Source organism: Sorghum bicolor, chromosome 4 (genome assembly GCF_000003195.3).
Source record: "Sorghum bicolor cultivar BTx623 chromosome 4, Sorghum_bicolor_NCBIv3, whole genome shotgun sequence".
In the NCBI taxonomy this organism is placed as follows: Eukaryota; Viridiplantae; Streptophyta; class Magnoliopsida; order Poales; family Poaceae; genus Sorghum; species Sorghum bicolor.
In genome coordinates this window covers 1,053,224-1,072,772 of record NC_012873.2, presented here as the reverse complement: position 1 = coordinate 1,072,772, position 19,549 = coordinate 1,053,224, and the positions used below count along the sequence as shown (strand labels likewise).

The 19,549-nt window shown below is 45.1% G+C and overlaps 4 protein-coding genes and 1 non-coding gene across 5 annotated transcripts; 1 reads left to right on the top strand and 4 right to left on the bottom strand.

Annotated features, from left to right (window-relative positions):
• Nucleotides 574-4,099, bottom strand: LOC110434357 (protein canopy-1). Its single transcript, XM_021458235.1, has 9 exons — nt 3,880-4,099; nt 3,394-3,420; nt 2,920-2,999; nt 2,629-2,701; nt 2,388-2,445; nt 1,847-1,901; nt 1,401-1,425; nt 1,132-1,223; nt 574-863 (listed from the first exon to the last, which is right to left on the bottom strand). Exons 1-9 carry the CDS (start codon nt 4,000-4,002, stop codon nt 833-835), a joined length of 564 nt encoding a protein of 187 aa, XP_021313910.1. The 5' UTR covers nt 4,003-4,099; the 3' UTR covers nt 574-832.
• Nucleotides 4,562-8,169, bottom strand: LOC8085205 (protein LOW PSII ACCUMULATION 3, chloroplastic). Its single transcript, XM_002451344.2, has 12 exons — nt 7,771-8,169; nt 7,574-7,604; nt 6,841-6,933; nt 6,685-6,747; nt 6,471-6,582; nt 6,000-6,085; nt 5,843-5,901; nt 5,669-5,771; nt 5,525-5,585; nt 5,252-5,334; nt 5,053-5,133; nt 4,562-4,939 (listed from the first exon to the last, which is right to left on the bottom strand). Exons 1-12 carry the CDS (start codon nt 8,094-8,096, stop codon nt 4,880-4,882), a joined length of 1,158 nt encoding a protein of 385 aa, XP_002451389.1. The 5' UTR covers nt 8,097-8,169; the 3' UTR covers nt 4,562-4,879.
• On the bottom strand, nt 8,367-8,439 carry TRNAA-CGC. The gene has a single exon. It is a non-coding gene; the product is annotated as a tRNA-Ala (tRNA).
• Nucleotides 13,583-14,499, top strand: LOC8085204 (DNA-directed RNA polymerase II subunit 4). The gene is made up of 2 exons (XM_021460259.1): nt 13,583-13,774; nt 13,913-14,499. Exons 1-2 carry the CDS (start codon nt 13,726-13,728, stop codon nt 14,293-14,295), a joined length of 432 nt encoding a protein of 143 aa, XP_021315934.1. The 5' UTR covers nt 13,583-13,725; the 3' UTR covers nt 14,296-14,499.
• LOC8068228 lies at nt 15,413-19,106 on the bottom strand. The gene is made up of 6 exons (XM_002451342.2): nt 18,933-19,106; nt 18,605-18,752; nt 17,463-18,041; nt 16,868-17,348; nt 16,701-16,782; nt 15,413-15,954 (listed from the first exon to the last, which is right to left on the bottom strand). Exons 1-6 carry the CDS (start codon nt 18,969-18,971, stop codon nt 15,751-15,753), a joined length of 1,533 nt encoding a protein of 510 aa, XP_002451387.1. The 5' UTR covers nt 18,972-19,106; the 3' UTR covers nt 15,413-15,750.

Here is a 19,549-nt window from a genome sequence, read left to right as displayed (position 1 = left end):
GGTTTAACTTATATATGTAACAATTTTATTTTTAAAAAAGGTCCTACAGCAATGCGCGGTGTATCCTTCCAGTCATACGAACAAAAAGAAAATCAACAGTTTAAAGGGAATGGTTTGCGATGACAAATTGGCAATGTCAACGAACGCACAACACATGTAGACCGTACAGCAAAGAAGACGAGCACAGGATATTGAGATCTTCATTTATTGGAAAGGAGATATTGAGGTCTTCAAATGCGCTTGAAAAAAAAAAGATGTGGCAGTACAGCTGTATTTAGCAATTTGCGACCACAAATTTCTGACTTTATGGCAGTCCAACTGTATTAGCAAATTGCGTCTTCAATCTAAAATGCATATAATCTTCGGTGATCTTCTATAAAAAATGCATATGATCTTTGGTGATGATCTTCTATCTAAATACATATGATCTTCTGTGATCTTCGATCCAAAATGCATATGATCTTCGGTGACCTATCTAAATGCATATAATCTTTTCATAAAAACCATGCATATAATCCTCGGTAATGCCATTGACCTAAATGCAGTCATCAAACTTTACTCAGCAACAAGACCTTAGAAGGATAGTTCAACCGGCCGTTTTTAACTGTAGTTCATCAGTATTCAAAATTTGATGTCCAGTTGCTTTCTCTACAGATCAGGCACGAATTACATGTCCCGTTTACAAGAAATACAAGTGAAACACAAACAATCAGAATTGGCAGCTTCATGTCCTCTCTAAATGGTGTCAGGGACAATTAGAGCTTTTTTGTTCTTTGACATTTCCTAGCCTGTTGCCTGTTTTGCTTTGCCAAACAACGGTCTGCTCAGCATGTCATAGTTCATCATCTATCTGGATGGTAGCACTGGAAGGAAAAAGAAACGGAAAGACATATTTTAGACCAACTAAATTAGGAGAAAAGTGTGCGTGATCTGTGAATGTAAAACATGCCTGCAGTGTTATTTTACAAGTGTGTTCATTCAAGAATCTAATAGCTGGCATGGGCTACAATTTTTTTCCAAAAAAGTGGCTGAAAGGAAAGGATCTTCTTTTTTCAAACACCACAATGACACGCATGCTCACGGAAATTCTTTATATGCAGGCACAAAAGACCATTATCAGGTATGACATACCTTGTGGATTGACAGTGTTTGCTAATATCTTCACAAAGGGCCTTGCTTACATTTTCTGATTCTGTAGAGCTTGTTTTTATCCACTCAGCGAGCTGCAGATGAACCAGAAAAAAGAATCAAAATCCATAAAAGATCATGTTCTGACTAAATGACACGAAAACCATATGATTCAAAACATTGAATGCAGCTATTAAGCATGCTAAAGATTAGGTGTTAATCCGTATTTGCTAAAACAAAACTGTAGCCAATTCCACCCAACACAAGCCTACCTCATCCTCAGTTTCCTCCAGTAGCCTGTGTAGTAAGTGAAGCTGGTTAGCTCATCCACTAAAATAGTTGGTATGATTCTTACAGAAATCACAGAAAGCCGATATTATCTTTACACAACCAATAAAGTTATGCTTTAAAGCACATGGTGACTGAAGAGTTTGTTTAGCCTTGCCTTTAAGTCAAGTAATCAAGAGTGAAACTTAAGAGGTAATAAAAAAATCAGCAATTAGGAAAAGGCATGCATGAACAAAAATGTTTGGGAGGGGAGGGGGATGTAATTGACCAAGACACATGCAAATTTTGTATCCACACAAATGAGAACAAGATTATGCGTACATTCTATGTTCTGCCAGCTAAATATTAAAAAAATTAATGAAAAATTCAAATAATATATGCTGCCAATTCTATGCGTCAATTTTTTTAAATTACTGGGAAAATATTGTACCTTCCACAGAAGGTGGACAAATTTTTCGAATGCGCTCGTGCTGCTGCCTTCTTTTCTGCAAAAAGAATGACAATAAGCAATAAATGTTAGATATTTAGAAACAGTCCTTATACACAGATAAATGTTTTATGACAATGAAGCAAAACAAACCCAAAGGCAGTGCTTGTTCGTTGCTTGGCAAGCATTCAGCATTGTGGTTTACCATAAGAAAATGCAACTTCATTTCCCTGTCTTGGATCAATTACTAAGGCCATTTCTTTTTGTACCATCCTCCAAGATTATATATTTACATTACTGAATCTGAATTGCTTGTGATAAGTCTATCATGTAAGCACATACAGTAACTATCAAAAACACAGTTCTAAACCTGGTGCCTGCATTTTTCTGGGATCATGCATGTAAGAGAATGATTAAGCAGACAGAATGCATTAGCATAATAAAAAAAAAACTATGGATTGAAATTGTGCTTCGGGCTCTCAGTTCCAATATAGTAGCAGGCCATCAGAAGAGTAAACAGGAGCACAAAGTTGGTAAAAATTACCAGTTTGAAAGCTATTCCAGTCTGTTACTTTAACCCATCCTTTTTCGCCTGATTCCAACTGCTCATAAAAAATTATGTTAGGTGGCTAAATGCTTAGCATATTCAAAATACACTAAAAAGTGAAAATCCAGTTCATTTTTATGGCATGTTTATAACACTTGATGCATAGAAAAGGGATGCAGCATCAATAATATAGTGTTAAGTGCAAATTCTAAAACAATCATAAATCTTTATTTCCTACCTTCTTTAAGGTATAATCTTGCATCTTATCACATAGGCCATCTAGAAGTTCTACAACCCGAAGCTCACTGACCCTGCACCATGTATAAAGAACCAAGTACATAACATTACAAAAGTAAGTGACGAAATATGTCCATAAATTGCTACAAGTATGTGAGGCCAAACGATGCTTGTCAAGATTGAATGGTCTCCATGTGGAATGTTAAATCAAGGATTATTCCACTAAATATTTTTCAAGTATGCATCAATTTCGTCATTAAAAAATGTATGTGCTCATGCTGTCTTCTTTTACCTGTAATCAATGACCTTCCCCTCCCTCTGACCTTTAGAATTTAAGCGGTTGCGCAAGTCCAAGTGATTTCTCGGCTTCTCCTACATTACAGATCCAGGAACAAAAAATTGACCAAATGGTTCCAAGAAAACTAATATGATAATACGCTACTAACATTATGGATTGATTGCTTTGTTAATTGTAAAAAAAAATATTTTCACACTTGAGAAAGATAAAGATACTACTCCCTCCATTCCAAATTATAAGATGTTTTGGCTTTTCTAAATACATTACTTTTATTATGTATCTAGACATATCTAAATGCATAGCAAAAGCTACAAATATATAAAAGCCAAAACATCTTACAATTTGGAATGGAGAGAGTGTATTTACTATTTAATAAAAATAAAACCGTAATCAGCATTGTAAAGAATGATTGGAAACTCAGATCACTAAATTAAAGGCAACTGAAGGAGAAGCTATTGATTCACTTACACTGGCAATTCCAATCTCTAGCTCTGCCTGGAAAGAAGATAAAGAGACACATAAGAATGTATAAAGCGTGCATCCCAAATATTGCTGGAACAAAATGTAGCATATGAAACACAAATCCCATTCCCATTTGGTGGCAGTAGAGAGGCACTAAAGTACTAGCATATGTCACTGGAATTCAAAATTCATTCTTTCCAACAAAATGTTGTATTCCCACTACCTCAGTGCAACATCCGTTAATCCATTCAACAATTTCAATTTATCAACACACTGTGCTAGTCAGGGCCCTCTTTGACTCCACCAGCATCGAAATTACAGAGAACTCTACAAGATCCAGACCACGATCTGTATTGGACTACAGCTTCACGAGCAGAGGAAAAGATAGAAGCTAATTGCTTCACTTCGCTAACGTAAAACGTTTGCAAGACACACTGAATAGGGTGCTCCGATAATGGGAGCAGAGAAAGGCGAAGAGAGGAGGAAACTTACAGCAACGGCCTTGCAGGCGGCGCACTTGTCACCGATGGCGGATGCGGAGGTGACGGCCGCCGCGAGGATGGCGGCGAGGAGTAGGAGGGCGCCGGATCTGTGGATTGCAGCTCTCGGCTCCATCTCCGGCGATCTTGCGCGGTCTCGTCTCTGGTCTCCCTCCCGATTTCCAGTCTCCGCTTCCGCCTGGGGTGGTGGTCTTTTTACAGATATGACCTCGGGATCTTGTTTAAATATGTCCGTACTTTAGAACCTTCTGGAATTGGGTCAATTTTCTCCTTACAATTACCACTCCACTCAGTTTTTCCTATCTTTCAGGCATGCTGCATCCCAGAAATTTTTCACGGCCAGAAAGAACTTATCAAGCTGGGGAAACTGAAATATTTATATAAGTTAATTTTTTGCGGTATTGAAAACACAAGTGTGTATATATTACTCCCTCCATCCCAAATTGTAAGTCGTTTGACTTTTTTTACCCCAAGTTTGACTACTCGTCTTATTCAAAAAAATTGTGCAAATATAGTCAAATTTAAGTCATTCTTGAAGAACTTTTATTAATAAACCAATACACAACAACAACAAAAAGTAATATTTTGTACAAAACTTTGAATAAGACGAGTGGTCAAACTTGATATTAAAAAAGTCAAACGACTTATAATTTGGGATGGATTGAGTATATATGGACTGAAACCAGAGAGTCCCCTGCATTTTACACTTGCACCTTCAAGCTGAAGAGCCCAAGGCCACAAACAGAACAAATTTACAGTCACCATTGAAAAAAGAAGTTCTTAGTGCTCAGAAGCTCTTACTTCGTATTCACATAACAATAATGATACGATACGATATCAGCACAGGCAAATATTATTACGCTGTACATGGACTTCTCTCTCTGTAATTTCAGAATTTTCAGTTCCATACAACAAGACATGGACACTCGTTTCGTTTGGCCTATTTTCCACACCCAGGTCAGAAAAAGCATTCAGCCAGCAGCTGCAGCGTCTCAAGTTCGCCACGCAGCCGACGTCTCTTGATCAACGTTCTCTTCCCACCAAGTAGCATTCTACATCACAGAAACTCGGTTACTAAAACCCATGATGTGCTATAGTCAAATGCAGTTTATGCAAGCAGGTGCTTTGAAGCTGCAACCAACTGTTTAACTAGGATGAAATGAACCTTGTATCCTCTTCTGAGAAATTCAAGTGAGCTTCCCTCTTCTTCTTGTAAACCAATAACCCTCAATAGTTCTTCTTTCGCCTGAAAGAAGAGAAATTGCATGGCAACCCAACAAGCTCGAACGAAGTCAGTGTTTTTTTCCCCCCAAACACACAAGAAAGCAGAAAAAAAAAGTAGACAAAGTAACTTATGGTATGACCTGTCCCAAAGTGAACCGAGCTTCACTCTCTGCAACACATGCATAGGAGCCATCGAGCTGCTTCAGCATGACCTGCCAGGGGCCTGAACAAACAGTAACTCAGAATCTCAGTAGCTGACAGTGCTGATAAATAGGATGACATTACCCGCCAAAAGATTGACTCTGCACAATTATTTAGTTTGATCTTCTATTGCATACCCAGCACAGCAGATCTATCTTCCAAACTATGATCTTTTCAAGTGAAGAAATCCAAATAAGCTCTCCAATAATTACCTGGATATCGACGGAATACAGCTCCACTGTAATTCACTATGTATGGAGCGACTGCGATTGTCTACATGGTTAAGGAGTCACAGATGGTACAGGAAGTCATAAACACAAGGATATGTCTATATGGATAAAATGACAAATGAATACCTTGGAATAGTCACGTTGTCTGATATAAAATACTGGGGTGAACTGAGAAAGGAACCGATAGTGCAAATCTTTTGGGGGAAACCCCAGAAGCCCCAAGTCAGAACTGCACCATGAATTGCATAAGTCACTGCCTCATAAAGCAACAGGCTACGGTTTGGGATATATGAGACATACCGCAATGTATCTAGTTCAAGATTGAATAGAAGGGCTGGAACAGATGTGGCAAACTTTTCCTGAAATTAGCAAAAGCACGAAGAAAGAATAAACTGAATGTGCGAATAACACATGCATGCACATCACCAACAAATGAAGAATTATATTCTAGACATACCACATACTTCTCTATAGAAGCAAGGTCACGTGTGCTGCTGTTAATGAAGATATATAATGACGGTGGTTCATCAGATTTCCATCTATCTGTATCCACACCAGGCAACTGGTTATGAAGAACTTATTCATGGGTATTTGTATGAGAATTATCTCATAATAATATCATCAAAACTGACTGATGTTCGTTATTCGATGATGGAAAGGGGACTTATGCTTGATTTATACACACTAATCGGCCATTTCATTTCCATTTTATTCAAGCTGTGACAAACTGACAATTCATCAACATGTATCGTGTTCCTGGCCTTGGCATAAAGTGATCGCCATTCAGTTAGTTCCTCTGAGCAGATGGCTTCCGTGCAAAAGAGTGTCATAAACTCTTTGACAAAATAATATCATCGACAATGCCATTTTAGACTAGGAGTCGCATGGCTATTGCTTTCATTACTGCATTTGGATCAAGATATTTTACCTTCATTGTCATCTGAGAAGTCAAAATCCAGGGTGTTTCTTATTGATTTGAAGAAGCTGTTGACAGGGTCGGTGGGTACATCATCCAGGGAACTGACAGTTACACCCTCAATCTAAAAACGAGCAATTAAATTACATGCCACTAGAATAGTGAAGCAAGTCATACCAGAGGTCAATTAAGGGGAAAAAACCAGCCTTCTAAGAACATCATTTACCGTATCTATAGCTGTCCTGAACAACTGTGACGCCCTGCGCTTTTCAGGTTGATCAGGAAACACCTGAAATCAACTAGAAGAATACAAATGAGCACGGTTTTGCAGGCATGGAGCGTGTCTGCATCAGGGAGGATAGTGTATGAAGCTTAAACTTACTATACAGGACTTAGTCCCCTTGAGCTCTTTGAGCTTCCTAGCAACAACAAGAGCAAGCTGGATGTTCGCATCGATGAACTCATCTGAGGAGCCCTGCAGGAGTCCAGCAGGATGATCAGAAATGGAGCAGCTGGGATAGACAGAGAATAGCAGTGGCCTATAACCCTCTCCCTAATACAGTAATAATTAAGTAATGGTCATTGGTTTTCTTTCGGCAACTGTTGAGTTAGGGAGTCTTGGAATCCCTGATTTAAGAAGTCTTAGTATGGCGTTGTTGAGTCCTGGATCTATAGGTATCATTTACAAACCAATTCTATTTGGACAAAGATTGTAGACCATGAACCTCAAAAAAAAGATTGTAGCCCATAAGTACATAGGACTAACAGACCAAATGTTTTGTGCTGTGCTGATAATATGACTTCCCCCTTTTGGAAAGGGGTGATGTGGGCTATACAGGCTGCTCAAATGGGGATTATTTCCAAGGTTGAAAATGGGGGGGAAATCGTTTTTGGGACGGGGCTGTTTGGATTCTCCTCATCACACGAATGAAGACTCGATGGTGACACAAAGTAATCAAAAATGTATTCCGGTAGTGGTGTTGTTGGCTTTTAAGGCCTTTTCGCTGGAACTTAACTGTCTTGAACGCTTTATGATCAATAAAGGGAGAAACCTTTACTCTAAAAAAAAGGATAGAGTGATGCATGGACATAAAGAGATGAGTAGATAGATGTACCTTGTAAGAAGATATGCTGCTTGGCAGAGGCCTTGATGATATATATATATAACACATATCGTCACAATACAGAAGCATATGAGTCGTCCAGGCCAGGAAGAAGGCATGAAGCAACAAGGAAACGAACGAACGGTGAGAAGATAATGCAGGAACGGTGGCAGGAACTCGAGCAAGCGAAGAGAGTGAGGTGAGCTCACGGGAACTCGATCTCGAGCCGGGTCTTGCCGTCGTCGATGGCGCAGGCGAGGGAGCGCGCGGCGTCAGTGACGAGCACGTCGTAGGAGCGCGGCTTGTACACGGACACCCCGGCCCTGAGCGCCTCCACGTCCCCGGTCCCGGTCCCCGTCCCAGTCCCTGTACCAGCTTCGGCGCGCGGGGAGACGGCGAGCCGGCGGCGGCGCCGGAGCGGTGAAGAGGAGGAGGCAGAGGCGGCGGCCATGGGCAGGCGGGAGGAGCAGGGGAGGTGGAGCCGGAAGTGGCGAGCGCAGACAGCCGTGGGCGGCGGCGGGGCGGCCATGGCCATGGCCGTGCGTGCGCTCCGACAGGCAGGCGGCAGCGTCGTCTGCCGTCTGCGACGAGCCGACGAGTGGAGGAGAAAGGAGACGAGACGACGGCACAGCCTGACAGCCGCACGCTGCCGCTGCCGCTGCCGCAGGGACAGTCCACTGACAGGTGGGTCCAGGATTAACCTCTCGTCTCAGTGGCATGTGGGACCATGCTTACAAGTGAAGCAAGCGAGCAAAAAAACACGCTGCCGCAGGGACAGTCTACTGACAGGTGGGCCAAAAAAATTTGGAGGTGCGGGGAATCGAACCCCGTGCCTCTCGCATGCGAAGCGAGCGCTCTACCATATGAGCTACACCCCCAGATGATGCTTCTCTTGGGAAGCGAGCCCAATTATCCTTTATTTAATGTGGTGCCGATTTGCTAACTATAGTTACTTAATTAGTCACATTCCTCTAAACTTCATTAGTTGTGGGCTTAGGCAAAACCATGGCTGACAAGCGAATATCCCAGGGAACAAAATAACGCTCTCTCTGGGTTATCATGGTACCACATCACATAAAATCACCTCCTAAAAATACTTAGGACATCTTAAAAAAATCTTTCTTAAATTCAACCTCTAAATCACTATTTTAGAGAGCCCTTTGAATAAATTTGTTTTTCTAAATATTTCCACCATACAACAGTTTTTTATATATATTTGTGCACTCTAGAGAGCTAGTTCGCTCTCTATATTTGGTTAACGAGAAATTTGTAATTGAGAATGTAATATTTGAAGATATAGACGCTGGAGTGTATCTTTTTTTCACCAAACTATTTGGTTCTATTAATAAAATAAAGATATAAAGAGACCCTTGGAGTTAATCTTGGACTTGGAATGCAAAACAAATAATTTTAAAAAAGTTAAGAAATGTTATAAGTCCAATTACATAAGGCCCTGTTTAGATTGCAAAAATTTTGGCCAAAGTGGTAGATTTTTTTGTTGTGAGAACTTGAGCAGAGAAATCTGACACACACAAAAAAATTTCAGGTGTTTAGTTGAACAAATTTTTTCCTGACAAAATGTAGACTGCAGACACAGGTAGAAGGGCATTAAATGCTGTGTTTGGGACTGCATGCACATGCAAACGTTGCTTTGCATGCCGCATGCAACACTCCACAACGGTGTCACTGATGAAAAGTTGCTTTGTCTTTAATCACAATGATATATATAAACAACAATAATTTGTATTTGTTCACAAACACTCAACCCTATTATTCACCACTGTCCCTATCACTATTGTATGCCAAATACAGAGATTATTCACACATCCACACTCAGTCCTCAACCCAGTACAAAAAATACAAGCACAGGAAGATCAAAATTGTTCATCCCAAAAAGATCTTTCAAACACCAGTGCACAACATAGTGGCGATTGAATCACGAAACTGATTCATCACATTCCACTCATCCTCCACGACCTCAGGATCCGGCTGGAACTCAAATGCCTCTGGTGGCACATAGTTAGCATCCCTATTGAGCTACTCAAAGTACCTGTCATGCACTCCACTAGTCCTCATGAAATTGTGTAGTGCCATACAAGAGCATATTATCATGCTTTGCTTTACGGTCGAGTATGGGGGAACATCACGCAACATACGCCACTTCATTTTCATAACGCCAAATGCCCTCTCTACGACATTCCTAAGAGATGAATGCGTATAGTTGAAGATTTCTTCTTTACCTTGAGGGCCGACGTTTCTGTACTCTTGCATATGGTACTTGGTTCCCTTGTATGGGGCTAGATAACCAAGCCGGTTTGGGTACCCGGAATCAACAAGGTAATATTTCCCTGTAGTTACAGTACCATATCTATGAGCAAAAACATGCCAATTTAGATAACAGGCACAACATGTAACCATACGACAATATACCTGGAGGTGGATGGGGGAACTGATCACCAAAAGTTGATGTTGCATCATTGAAGACTCTCATATCATGAGCAGATCCAGGCCATCCAGCAAGGACAAAACTGAACCTCATGTCGAAGTCACAGACAACCAAGACATTCTGTGTGGTTCTACCCTTGCGGTTCAAGTACTGGACAAATAAATTACTAGGCACAGTTAATGGTATATGGGTTCCATCTATTGCGCCTATGCAGTCCTTGAAGTAGGGATAGAACCTAGGGCTTCTAATTCTGTCATGCATTGTACTAAATGTAGGGTCAAGAGGTTTTAGGATGTCGGCAGCTAATCTGTCCATACATACCAACACTTTGTTGAAAAGCCTAGAGATAGTACCCAGGGACCTCTCAAATCTTTCCTTAGCTTGCCTAACACTTTGACAGTCTCCAAGCATCCATAAGAAGATACCTAGTGCTTCTAAAGAGGTTGATTTCCTACTGGATTTGAGGCCATATGTTTCTGTCAGGACATCATGAAGTTTGTGAAACATTTCAGGGTTCATCCTAAACATGGTGTAACACCTATCAGGGTCATGTAGATTATCCATGACCCACTCTATTCCAGGCAATTTAGGGGTCCTGTAAGGGCGCCTACTCAAGTACTTATCAATATGTATGGCTTGCTCTAACATACCACTGGTTCTTAATGCATGACTTGACATCAACTCGATCATAATCATGGTCTGAACGGCCTTGTCCCAAACATCTCCCATTGATACATCCTCACTGTGTTCAGCTGGTTGGGACTCGTCATCACTGCTGACATGTAGGTCTTCTCCATCCTGTCATCATCAGCATAGGTATGTCAGCCCCCCTTCCAAATTCAAATATTGTCCAAAACCCTAGCACAGCTCGATGGCCATGCAACAGAACAATGATTATCCACAGTATAAAGCAAAAAATAGAGAAACTAATCCACACAACTGGAATGACAAAAGTTCAGATGACAAAGCACAAATCCTAGATGAACCCCACATTTGGGGCACTAAATTAGAGTTCAAATTGTTCACCGAAGACTAAACGGATTACGACTAACTGCATTAGGACTTACTCTAACTGCATTACAACTAAGGCTAACTGCATGCACTTCAATTAAGCAGGGGAACTAGTTCTCCACCGGGAGGTTTTCTTGAATGATGATCCACCTAGCAGCATCGTCAGTGCAAGAAAGGAAGATGGCCAGATCAACTTCATCTCGGCAGATCTTCCTAACAGCCAGGAAGGAACTCCTGGTAGCTGCAGTAATTCCCATCCCCAATGCAATGTTATATGCCTGCTCGACCATCTGTTTCTTTGTCATAGGGGACTGCTGTGCCTGATGCTGATTCTTCTTTTGCTGCATCTCCAATATGGTACCAAACAAGTTTACCTTTTGCCTTTCAATGTCATTGGCCTCATGTTGGTTGCTATCCCAAGACTTAGCATTAGAGCTCCTAGTTTTCTTGCTAGGGCTGGAGGCTGTGGAATTAGTGCTAGAAGGCCTTTTGTGTACTTGGCTACCAGGGGTTGCAAATCCCTGACTTGCAGGGGTTGCAAATCCCTGACTTGCAGGGGTTGCACCATCCGCCTGTCCCTCATGCTGAGCATCCTCGTCATCGGAGTCCTCGACTCCAATGACATTGGTTGCTGCACCAGTTCCAGGCCTGTATGCAGTAGACCCATCAACTGTCCATCCAGCAAACATGTCATCAAGCTGCCCGAGGTAGTCAGGCATGCCTCCATCCCTTATTTTCAGCAAAGCCTTCTTGCCCTATAATAAGAATTGAACTATTGTAAGACTGCATGAGTAGGCTTGTATTGAAAACCTTAAACTATTTGCTGGTACCTTGCTCTCTTTCTCCCACCAGTCATCATCAGCATAAACATTGTAGCCACTACCTCCCAGGCCAGAAGACTTGCGCAACGAATTGCATAACCTCCACTCGGCCTTGAGTTCTTGCACTTTACTGTTGAACTGTTCCCTCTCATGCACTAAACCAGTAGCCAAGAAGTACTTGTGCTTGATGTCCTTCCAGCCAGCGCTGCTCATGACGCCGTTGTTGTAGTTGCCGTTTTTAATTTGGGAGTAGTAAATGTCAATGAAGACACGCAGTCTCTTTGGATCCCAACTACCCTTGTGTTTTAGTACCTAGACCAGAGAACTACTTAAAAACCAGAGAACAACTAAACTAAATACCAGAGAACTACAAAACTAAATACCAGAGAACTGCTAAAGTAAACAATCTAGTACGTAAACTAAATACTATATTACTAATTACTCTACTGCGTAAACTAATTACTAGATAAGTACTTAAATACCAAAGAAGTACTAACAAATTACTCTAGTGCGTAAACTAAATGTCATTGTAAGTAAACTCACCGGGTAGCGAAAGCCGTCCATGCCGGGGAAGAACTGCTCCTGGTCCGGGTTGTCTTCACGGCCGGCCCTTGCAGCACGGGGACGGGCCTTGCGAGCGTTCGCACCTCCGCGTGTGGATCCGCGGCCACCAGATCCGCTCGGGACGAAGGGAGCGCCGGATCCGCGGCCAACAGATCTGTCTTGGCCGAAGGGGACGCCAGAGTACCCATACCCTCCCGGAGAGGATATGGCCCCCCCAGATCCGCCAGGCATCCAATGCATCCGGGAAGACGACGGGGGTTGAAGGAAGACCCCGTCCGTGGGGGAGTCCTCAACGCGGCGCGGCGGATTGAAACTCAGAGAACGCGAAGCAGAACGGGGGGGGGGAACGGCCTGACCTAGACCGATCTGAGTCAAATCGGACTCGTAGTTGATGTCGAGCGACGCCAGCCTTGGGTTGATGCCGCTGCTGCTGCCAGCGCCGTTGAAGCTCGGGCGGGGCGCCTCGACGGTGGCATCGTTGCTGGCAGGCTCCTGGACTCCGAAAACCGCCTCGTCGGAGAAGTGGCCGCCGCTGAAACAATCATCGTGCGCGCCGTCCATGAGAAGGGAACGAGATACGGTTTGCGGCGGCGGCGGAGGAGGAGCGGGCTAGGGTTTGCGGCGGCCGTGGAGGGGCGTGAGGGCTGCGGTGCTGCGGCGGCGGGAGGGGGGGGGGGAGGGATACGGTTTGCGGCGGCGGGGGAGGAACGAGATATGGTTTGCGGCGGCGGGGGGGGGAGGGATGCGGTGCTGCGGCGGCGGGGGGGAGAAGGGCTGCTGCGGCTAGGCGCTAGGGTTTGCGGGAGGCGGGGGGGTTGGATGAAGGAGAAGATAAAGCTGAGAGTTTGCGGGAGGGGGGGTGAGGGTGGGATTCGGATAGGGTTGCGATTGGTGGGCTGGCATGGGTGTTAGTGCACAGTTGCAGGCCCTGCAGGCCAAATTTTTTGGCCACAAAATTTTTAGCCCCTGTTTAGTTGGCAGGCCAAAAAATTTGCTATTTGGGCCAAAATTTTTGCAATCTAAACAGGGCCTAAATGAGGGGAGATCAGACTATTGCAACGGAGTGAGTGGACGGGGATCACTCTATTCCGAGGCCCAGATGATCAAGTCCACACCGAGCAGTTCGAGGCCCACCTCACCTCTAGAAGTTCTTGATCAGAGCCCATGGCGATCCGGCCCAACGCATAGCCCTCCCGCTCCGCCGCCGCCATCCTCCCGTCCTCAACCCCCTCATCGCCGCTGCCGTCGACTCCAATCGCAATTCCAAGTTCCCAACCTCGTCGAGATATCGCTCCGGTCGGAAGCACCAGGGCGGCTTCAGGATGTCCGGCGAGGAGGAGGAGAACGCCGCGGAGCTCAAGATCGGCGAAGGTCCGCTCTCTCTACCACGCCGCCCTCCCTCCTTCCTCTCCTTTTTCCCCTCTCAACCACCGTCCAGTCCTTGTGCGGCGGGCGGCTAGGGTTTCGCCCGTCTCGAACTCATCTCACCCCTAACACTGTGGGTCGCAGAGTTTCTCAAGGCCAAGTGCCTGATGAACTGCGAGGTGGCGATCATCCTGGAGCACAAGTACGAGCAGATCCAGCAGCACTCGTCGGAGTCGGACCCGTCGTCGCAGGTGTCGCAGGTGTTCGAGAAGTCGCTGCAGTACGTGAAGCGCTTCAGCCGCTACAAGAACCCCGACGCCGTGCGCCAGGTCCGCGAGACGCTCAGCCGCTACGGACTCGCCGAGTTCGAGCTCTGCACGCTCGGCAACCTCTGCCCCGACACCAGCGGCGAGGCCACCGCGCTCGTCCCGTCCCTCAAGTCCGGCGGCAGGTTCGTCGGAGACGCCAGGGACGAGAAGATCGAGAAGATGCTCAACGACCTCTCCCTCATCAAGAAGTTCGAGTAGAGTAGCGCCCAGGGTCCGTGCCTTCTCTTCGAATATCATCGAGAGACAATTCAGGTTCATGTTCATGTTAGCTTGATGTGCTATTCGATTTTCATCATGATGTATTGATGGATCCTTGATGTATTGATGGAACCTTGTTGGCGATAATTCAAGTTAATACTAATATATGTGTGTGTGGTTGATAATATATGTGTGGTTGATGAACTGTCTGAAATTCTACACGAAAAGCCATGCCCTGTTCTGTTCTTCAGTTGCCCCAGCTGTAAGGCCATCCTCAATGGGAGTTTCATGACACAGTTTTTCCAGTGCATAGGAGTTTCATGGGGATGAAACTCTCTCTACTTCCTATTTAATGTGCATGAAACTCTAATGAAACTCCCATTGAGACTGGCCTAAGGACTCTTGTAATCAAGAGAGTTCAAAGATCAAACAAAATGTACTGATTTTCTTGCTATTGCTCAGCTTCACACTATCTTCATCTGCTCACCATCTAGTCATGTATGAATGGATTAATGCAACCTTGTTGCTCGATAATTCAAGTTACTAGTACTTACTAAGCACATGTGTGGTTGAGCTATATCTGATATTGTTTCTAGTTTTCTACACGAAATGCCTCCATTATGTGAATTGACTGAATAATAGAAGGCCTTTGATGGAAAGCACCCTTTCCTGGTCTTCCCTAGGTGAGAACAGAGAATGAGATAAGTGCTTCGATTCTGTTCTGTACTGTGTACACTTCACATTCAGTATCACCACTGCTACCCATGGCATGTCTGTTCTTCAGTTCCTCCAGCTGTAGGACTCCTTCAAGTGAGAAATGGACAAAAATTCACTATCACTGCTTCCCATGTCCTTTATGTTCTTCAGTTCCTCCAGCTGTATGAGTTAATGGAACCTTGTTGGTCCATAAGTCAAATTCATTATCTTCTCAAACATGGTTAAGTTCCATATGCATGGCTGATGTTTAGCAAAGGTTCTTTCCTGAGCTTGGCTTCCTGTTCTGTAATAAATTTATCGGCCGTTATCATCCCTACCTTGTAGCGCAGGCTGTTAGTGTGAACATCAAGTATAGATAGAAGAATACAAATCCTATCCAGTCACATCTAGCATGGAGGACTCTTGGTGTAAAGTTTATATCACATATATGGACTAGGAATCCAAGCTGAGCCTAGCTCTGAACCACACTTGACCTTGAATTTGGTACATCTGTGACACTTAAAGTAACTACACAGCACAGGACACATGGAGCTCGCATCTTACATATGTATATATAGTAACAACTTACAAGAGACTCGTTCTTGTGTCACGTATCTACTCAACCAATCCAGAAGGAAGGTTCTACGACGCCATGATTCATATCATTAGCTAGTGCTTATAGACATGCTTCATCTTTCATGGGTGGGAGGCGCTTCACTGCAGGGAAGAGAGGTCACTTGCCATGCTTTTTTTCCCTCCCTACGAGCACCAGTTCCAGCAGCCAAACGAAGGCGGCACCCGGCCGGTTCTCCTGATGTGCTCTGCCTGTTCAGCCGTCCTTGCGGCTGCACGGTTCCTTTTCAGCTCTGCGGCGGCACGCTTCTCATCTGCATTGTGCCTTGCCGATGCGAGCTGGGTCATCAGCTTGTCTTGCGCACGGGCACGCATCCGCTCTACCTCAACCTTCAGGAACACAAATCACAAGTCATGATTAAAATTATTGATACGAACAATCTGAACTTTTGTACTCTTTGGTTTTACATGTTCTGAACCTGAACATCTATAGCAAACTGAACAAAAGAACTGAATAAGAGTAGTGGCACAGCACAACAACGTTGACTTATTGAGCAACCAGTAAACTTACCATCCTATATCAGAATAAAGTATTATTCCATGTCAATAAACAATACTTTAACTTGCTAAGTCATATCTAAATGGATACTAATACCAACTGCTATGCTGATGCAATAGAAAATCGTTGTCCTGGTTGTAATTACTATCTCGTGCTAAATTTCAAAACAAAGATTAGAGAAAGCATCACATCTTCATGGGGAGTGACCAAATATACAGATAACTGCAGCCTTACGGCAATTACATTGAATTCAAATAAATAGTAGCTACAGTAGGTGTGAGAGGCTGCAAATATTTTGCCTTTGTGTTTAAGCTTTTACAAGTTGCACCAGGGCACTTACAATTAACAGAGCTAGGATAACTACTACACTAGTCCACGACTGAATAAACTTCCTGTGAAGGGATTGTTGTATGCATATGCATTTTGCAAATGTTGTGGCAAAAAGAATAAAACAAGGATGCTAAAGAACTCAAGAGGTGGAAAATGCATCTTAGTAACTTGCATAATTTTTCAGGGATCTATTGCCATTGCTATGTTTGTGTTGATGTGCGAAATTGACAGGAAATAATCTGCTAACCTCAATTTTTCTCATTTCAGCTTCTATTTGGGCTTTCTGATGATCCTCCCAAGCCTGGATCTTGATTTCTTCTCGTTTGAATCTGGAGAGTAAAAGGCACAACATATTAAGTTACCGAGCACCCAGAGAATTCAAACATAGATATAAAGACAATTAGATATAAGCACCTTGCTAAATATTTGGCCTTCTCTGCCTCTTCCCATGCAGCTGCACGGATTGCAGTTATGTTCTGTGTTGATTGGTCCATGGGCACTGTTTTCAGTGAAAGTGATGCATCTTTTTCCTCTTCCTTCTTGCTTGCCCATGCTGCAATACTGGTCTTACCTAGCTGTGTGCCAAGAAGCATTATCTCCCTCCTAGTTTTTGTTTGCAGTTCCTGTTCACTTAATTCTGAATTGCTACATTCCCCATGGCTGATAACAGCACCAATTGCGTTGGGGCCTAGCGTCCTTCGTGGAGTTGTTGGCCGAGAACAATTTGGACTTGTTGCTCTCACCGGTGTTCCTGTTCGAGATGGTTCTTGGCTTGCAATAGGAGTCATTTCTGTGCCCATATCCCTCATTGACACTGACCGAACTGTTGATGGAGGAGGTATGCATGTTGTTGCACTTTGAAGCGTGGTGGATGCATCATGACGGTTAAAAGTAACTGTGTTCATTAAAAAAGTTTGCATCTATGAGTGCTACTTTTCCAGTTAGAAGAGACCGTGGGGAACAAAACCATATTATGAGGGGAAGGCTAAGTGAGCAACGCAACACTTACCAGCTGAAGCAGCCATTGTACTTTCTGCAGCAAGTGTAGTCTTTGGACAAGGCTCCACTTCGGGACAGGGGTCGGGCGGCGCCCAATTCACCGCTTTCTGCCACCCAATTTCCCTCTTCTCTTGGCTCGGATCAATCCTCTTAGTATCTATCTCCTCTGTTGCCTCCAACACAACCTTGGTCGCCGGCAACCTCCCGATGCCAGCGCTAGGCTTCTCAATCTTCTTAGGAACAGGAGCCCCACCGCCACCCCTGCTAGGACGGTTTGTCGTCGGGCTGGCAATCCACTTCTGTGCATCGTCCCACTTTGATGGGGCAGGCTTTGAGAATGGAGGGACGACCGATGCCGCCGCCGCTGACCGGGCAGTGGCTCCTCGCTCCTTGTGGAACTCAAAGTTGGATGCCACACTCTCCGAGTCACACGAGTCCTCTTCAGGCACCCTGATCCTGGAACCCACGGGGATGGGGTGGGCGTCTCGGGACCGGTGCCCGCCCCCTGTCTCCAGCGAGGATGAGGACTCTGAGATGGTGCTCACCACGTCGACGTCCTTGTATTCTTCGCACATGGCGCCTCCACCACCTACATGAGAAGACAGTGAATCGGTCTCAGACTCTGAAATCAACTGAAGGTTCAGGCAAGCACATTGTCTTGTCCCATTAGTTCAGCTACAATCTGAACTTCTGAAGTACTAGTACATGGCTATCGCACTTGTAAGTGAAGACAACAGAGTATAAGAAGATTATCCATTCCCCTTCTCCTTTGGGTATACAGAGCTCCTTTTTTTAGAGGAAAACATGGTTCTGCATATCCATACCACCATCCATCTTCTCTCAGCAACCAATGCAAAATGTTTAATAGAAAAGGGCACGCTAGCAATTACCGGTATATATGTATATGTATATGGTGAGCCAAAAATAAAAATAAAAAATCATCATGAGCAATCACGACCTACACTGTTCCCCGCATTGGCACTGTCCACCAAATCAAATTGCCCTATCCAAATTCCAAGCAATGCCAATGCAGCATCCCATCCAACAAACCCCCAGTAATCCGAGACGAAGCAAAGGACGAGGAGACGAGATCGGCGACAGCAGGCAGCACCGCGAGGAGTGGAGTGGGAAAAATCAAAACGAAGCACCCACCGTCGCCGGCGTCGGATCTGGCGTGGGCCCTGGGCACGGCGCCGTAGTCGCCGCCGTCCTCCTCCTCCTCGGCGTCGTCCTGCCCCTTGCGGCGCTTGTCCACCCCGAGCAGCATCGCGCGCAGCCGCTTGGGCGAGAACCCGCCGCCCTGTTGCAGCAAAGCAAGCGACACACAGAGAGAGTCAGAGAGAGAGAGACACAGGGCTCCCGCATTACTCATCCTGGTACCAGACCGAGCCCAACGGACGGACAGAGAGAATCTGTGTGGGGAAGAAAAGGCATGTAGCAGCAGCGGTAGAGCAGAAGGGAGGGGGAGGGGCGGAGGGACCTGGACGGGGAACGGCTTCTCAATGCGCTCGTACTCCATGGCAGCGGCGCCGGCGCGTCGGCGGCGGAGATCTGCGGCGGCGCGGCGGCGGCTGCGTGGCGCGTTGGTGGCGGCGGCGGCGCCCTCCTGGCGAGAAAGAGAGAGAGAGGAGATCAAGGAAGGGAGTGATGAGGGGCGAGTTAAATGTGCAGCTCGGGAGTGAGTGTACTTTTGACCGCCCTTTGACGGACCGGACCCTGGTATGACTCTTCTGCCCTCCGAGGTTGGCGAAGATTTACTCCCCGTGGCGCATCCCAAACTCCGAGCTCGAGGGCAGGACGGTAACTCGCTGGGGCACAGGACGAGACGTGAGGTGGTGATTACCTCACCGGCAGCAACGGCCACTCCCCCAATTTTTTTCCCTCTCTCTCTCTCTCCTCGTCATTGGCCCCACTTTTTCTCACGCGGACCTGGTGGCGCCCTCGGTCACGCGCGCATGGGACCCAGATTTTCAGACCCACATGGAGGTGGGTGATGCGGTGGAGGATAGGGGACGCGGGAGGCGGGACTGGCTGGGGTATGCTGCCTGTGGGCCCCATAGTTCCAATCATGCTGCTCTTGTTCTTGCGGTGCTGCCT

Bases quoted from the DNA above. Each gene is read 5' to 3' on its own strand.
- LOC8085205 (XM_002451344.2), bottom strand. From the start codon at position 8,096: ATGGCCATGGCCGCCCCGCCGCCGCCCACGGCTGTCTGCGCTCGCCAC. The intron at 6,583-6,684 runs GTAAATGATGTT...GCTCGTTTTTAG, and splicing joins TCAGGACAGCTATAGATACG to ATTGAGGGTGTAACTGTCAG. The intron at 5,335-5,524 runs GTAATTATTGGA...CTGTTTGTTCAG, and splicing joins TGTATTCCGTCGATATCCAG to GCCCCTGGCAGGTCATGCTG.
- LOC8068228 (XM_002451342.2), bottom strand. From the start codon at position 18,971: ATGGAGTACGAGCGCATTGAGAAGCCGTTCCCCGTCCAG. The intron at 18,753-18,932 runs GTCCCTCCGCCC...TTGCTGCAACAG, and splicing joins AGAAGCCGTTCCCCGTCCAG to GGCGGCGGGTTCTCGCCCAA. The intron at 17,349-17,462 runs GTAAGTGTTGCG...TAATGAACACAG, and splicing joins TACAATGGCTGCTTCAGCTG to TTACTTTTAACCGTCATGAT.
- LOC110434357 (XM_021458235.1), bottom strand. From the start codon at position 4,002: ATGGAGCCGAGAGCTGCAATCCACAGATCCGGCGCCCTCCTACTCCTC. The intron at 3,421-3,879 runs GTAAGTTTCCTC...TCTTCTTTCCAG, and splicing joins CCGCCTGCAAGGCCGTTGCT to GCAGAGCTAGAGATTGGAAT. The intron at 3,000-3,393 runs GTAAGTGAATCA...TCTGTAATGTAG, and splicing joins TAGAGATTGGAATTGCCAGT to GAGAAGCCGAGAAATCACTT.
- LOC8085204 (XM_021460259.1), top strand. From the start codon at position 13,726: ATGTCCGGCGAGGAGGAGGAGAACGCCGCGGAGCTCAAGATCGGCGAA. The intron at 13,775-13,912 runs GTCCGCTCTCTC...TGTGGGTCGCAG, and splicing joins GGAGCTCAAGATCGGCGAAG to AGTTTCTCAAGGCCAAGTGC.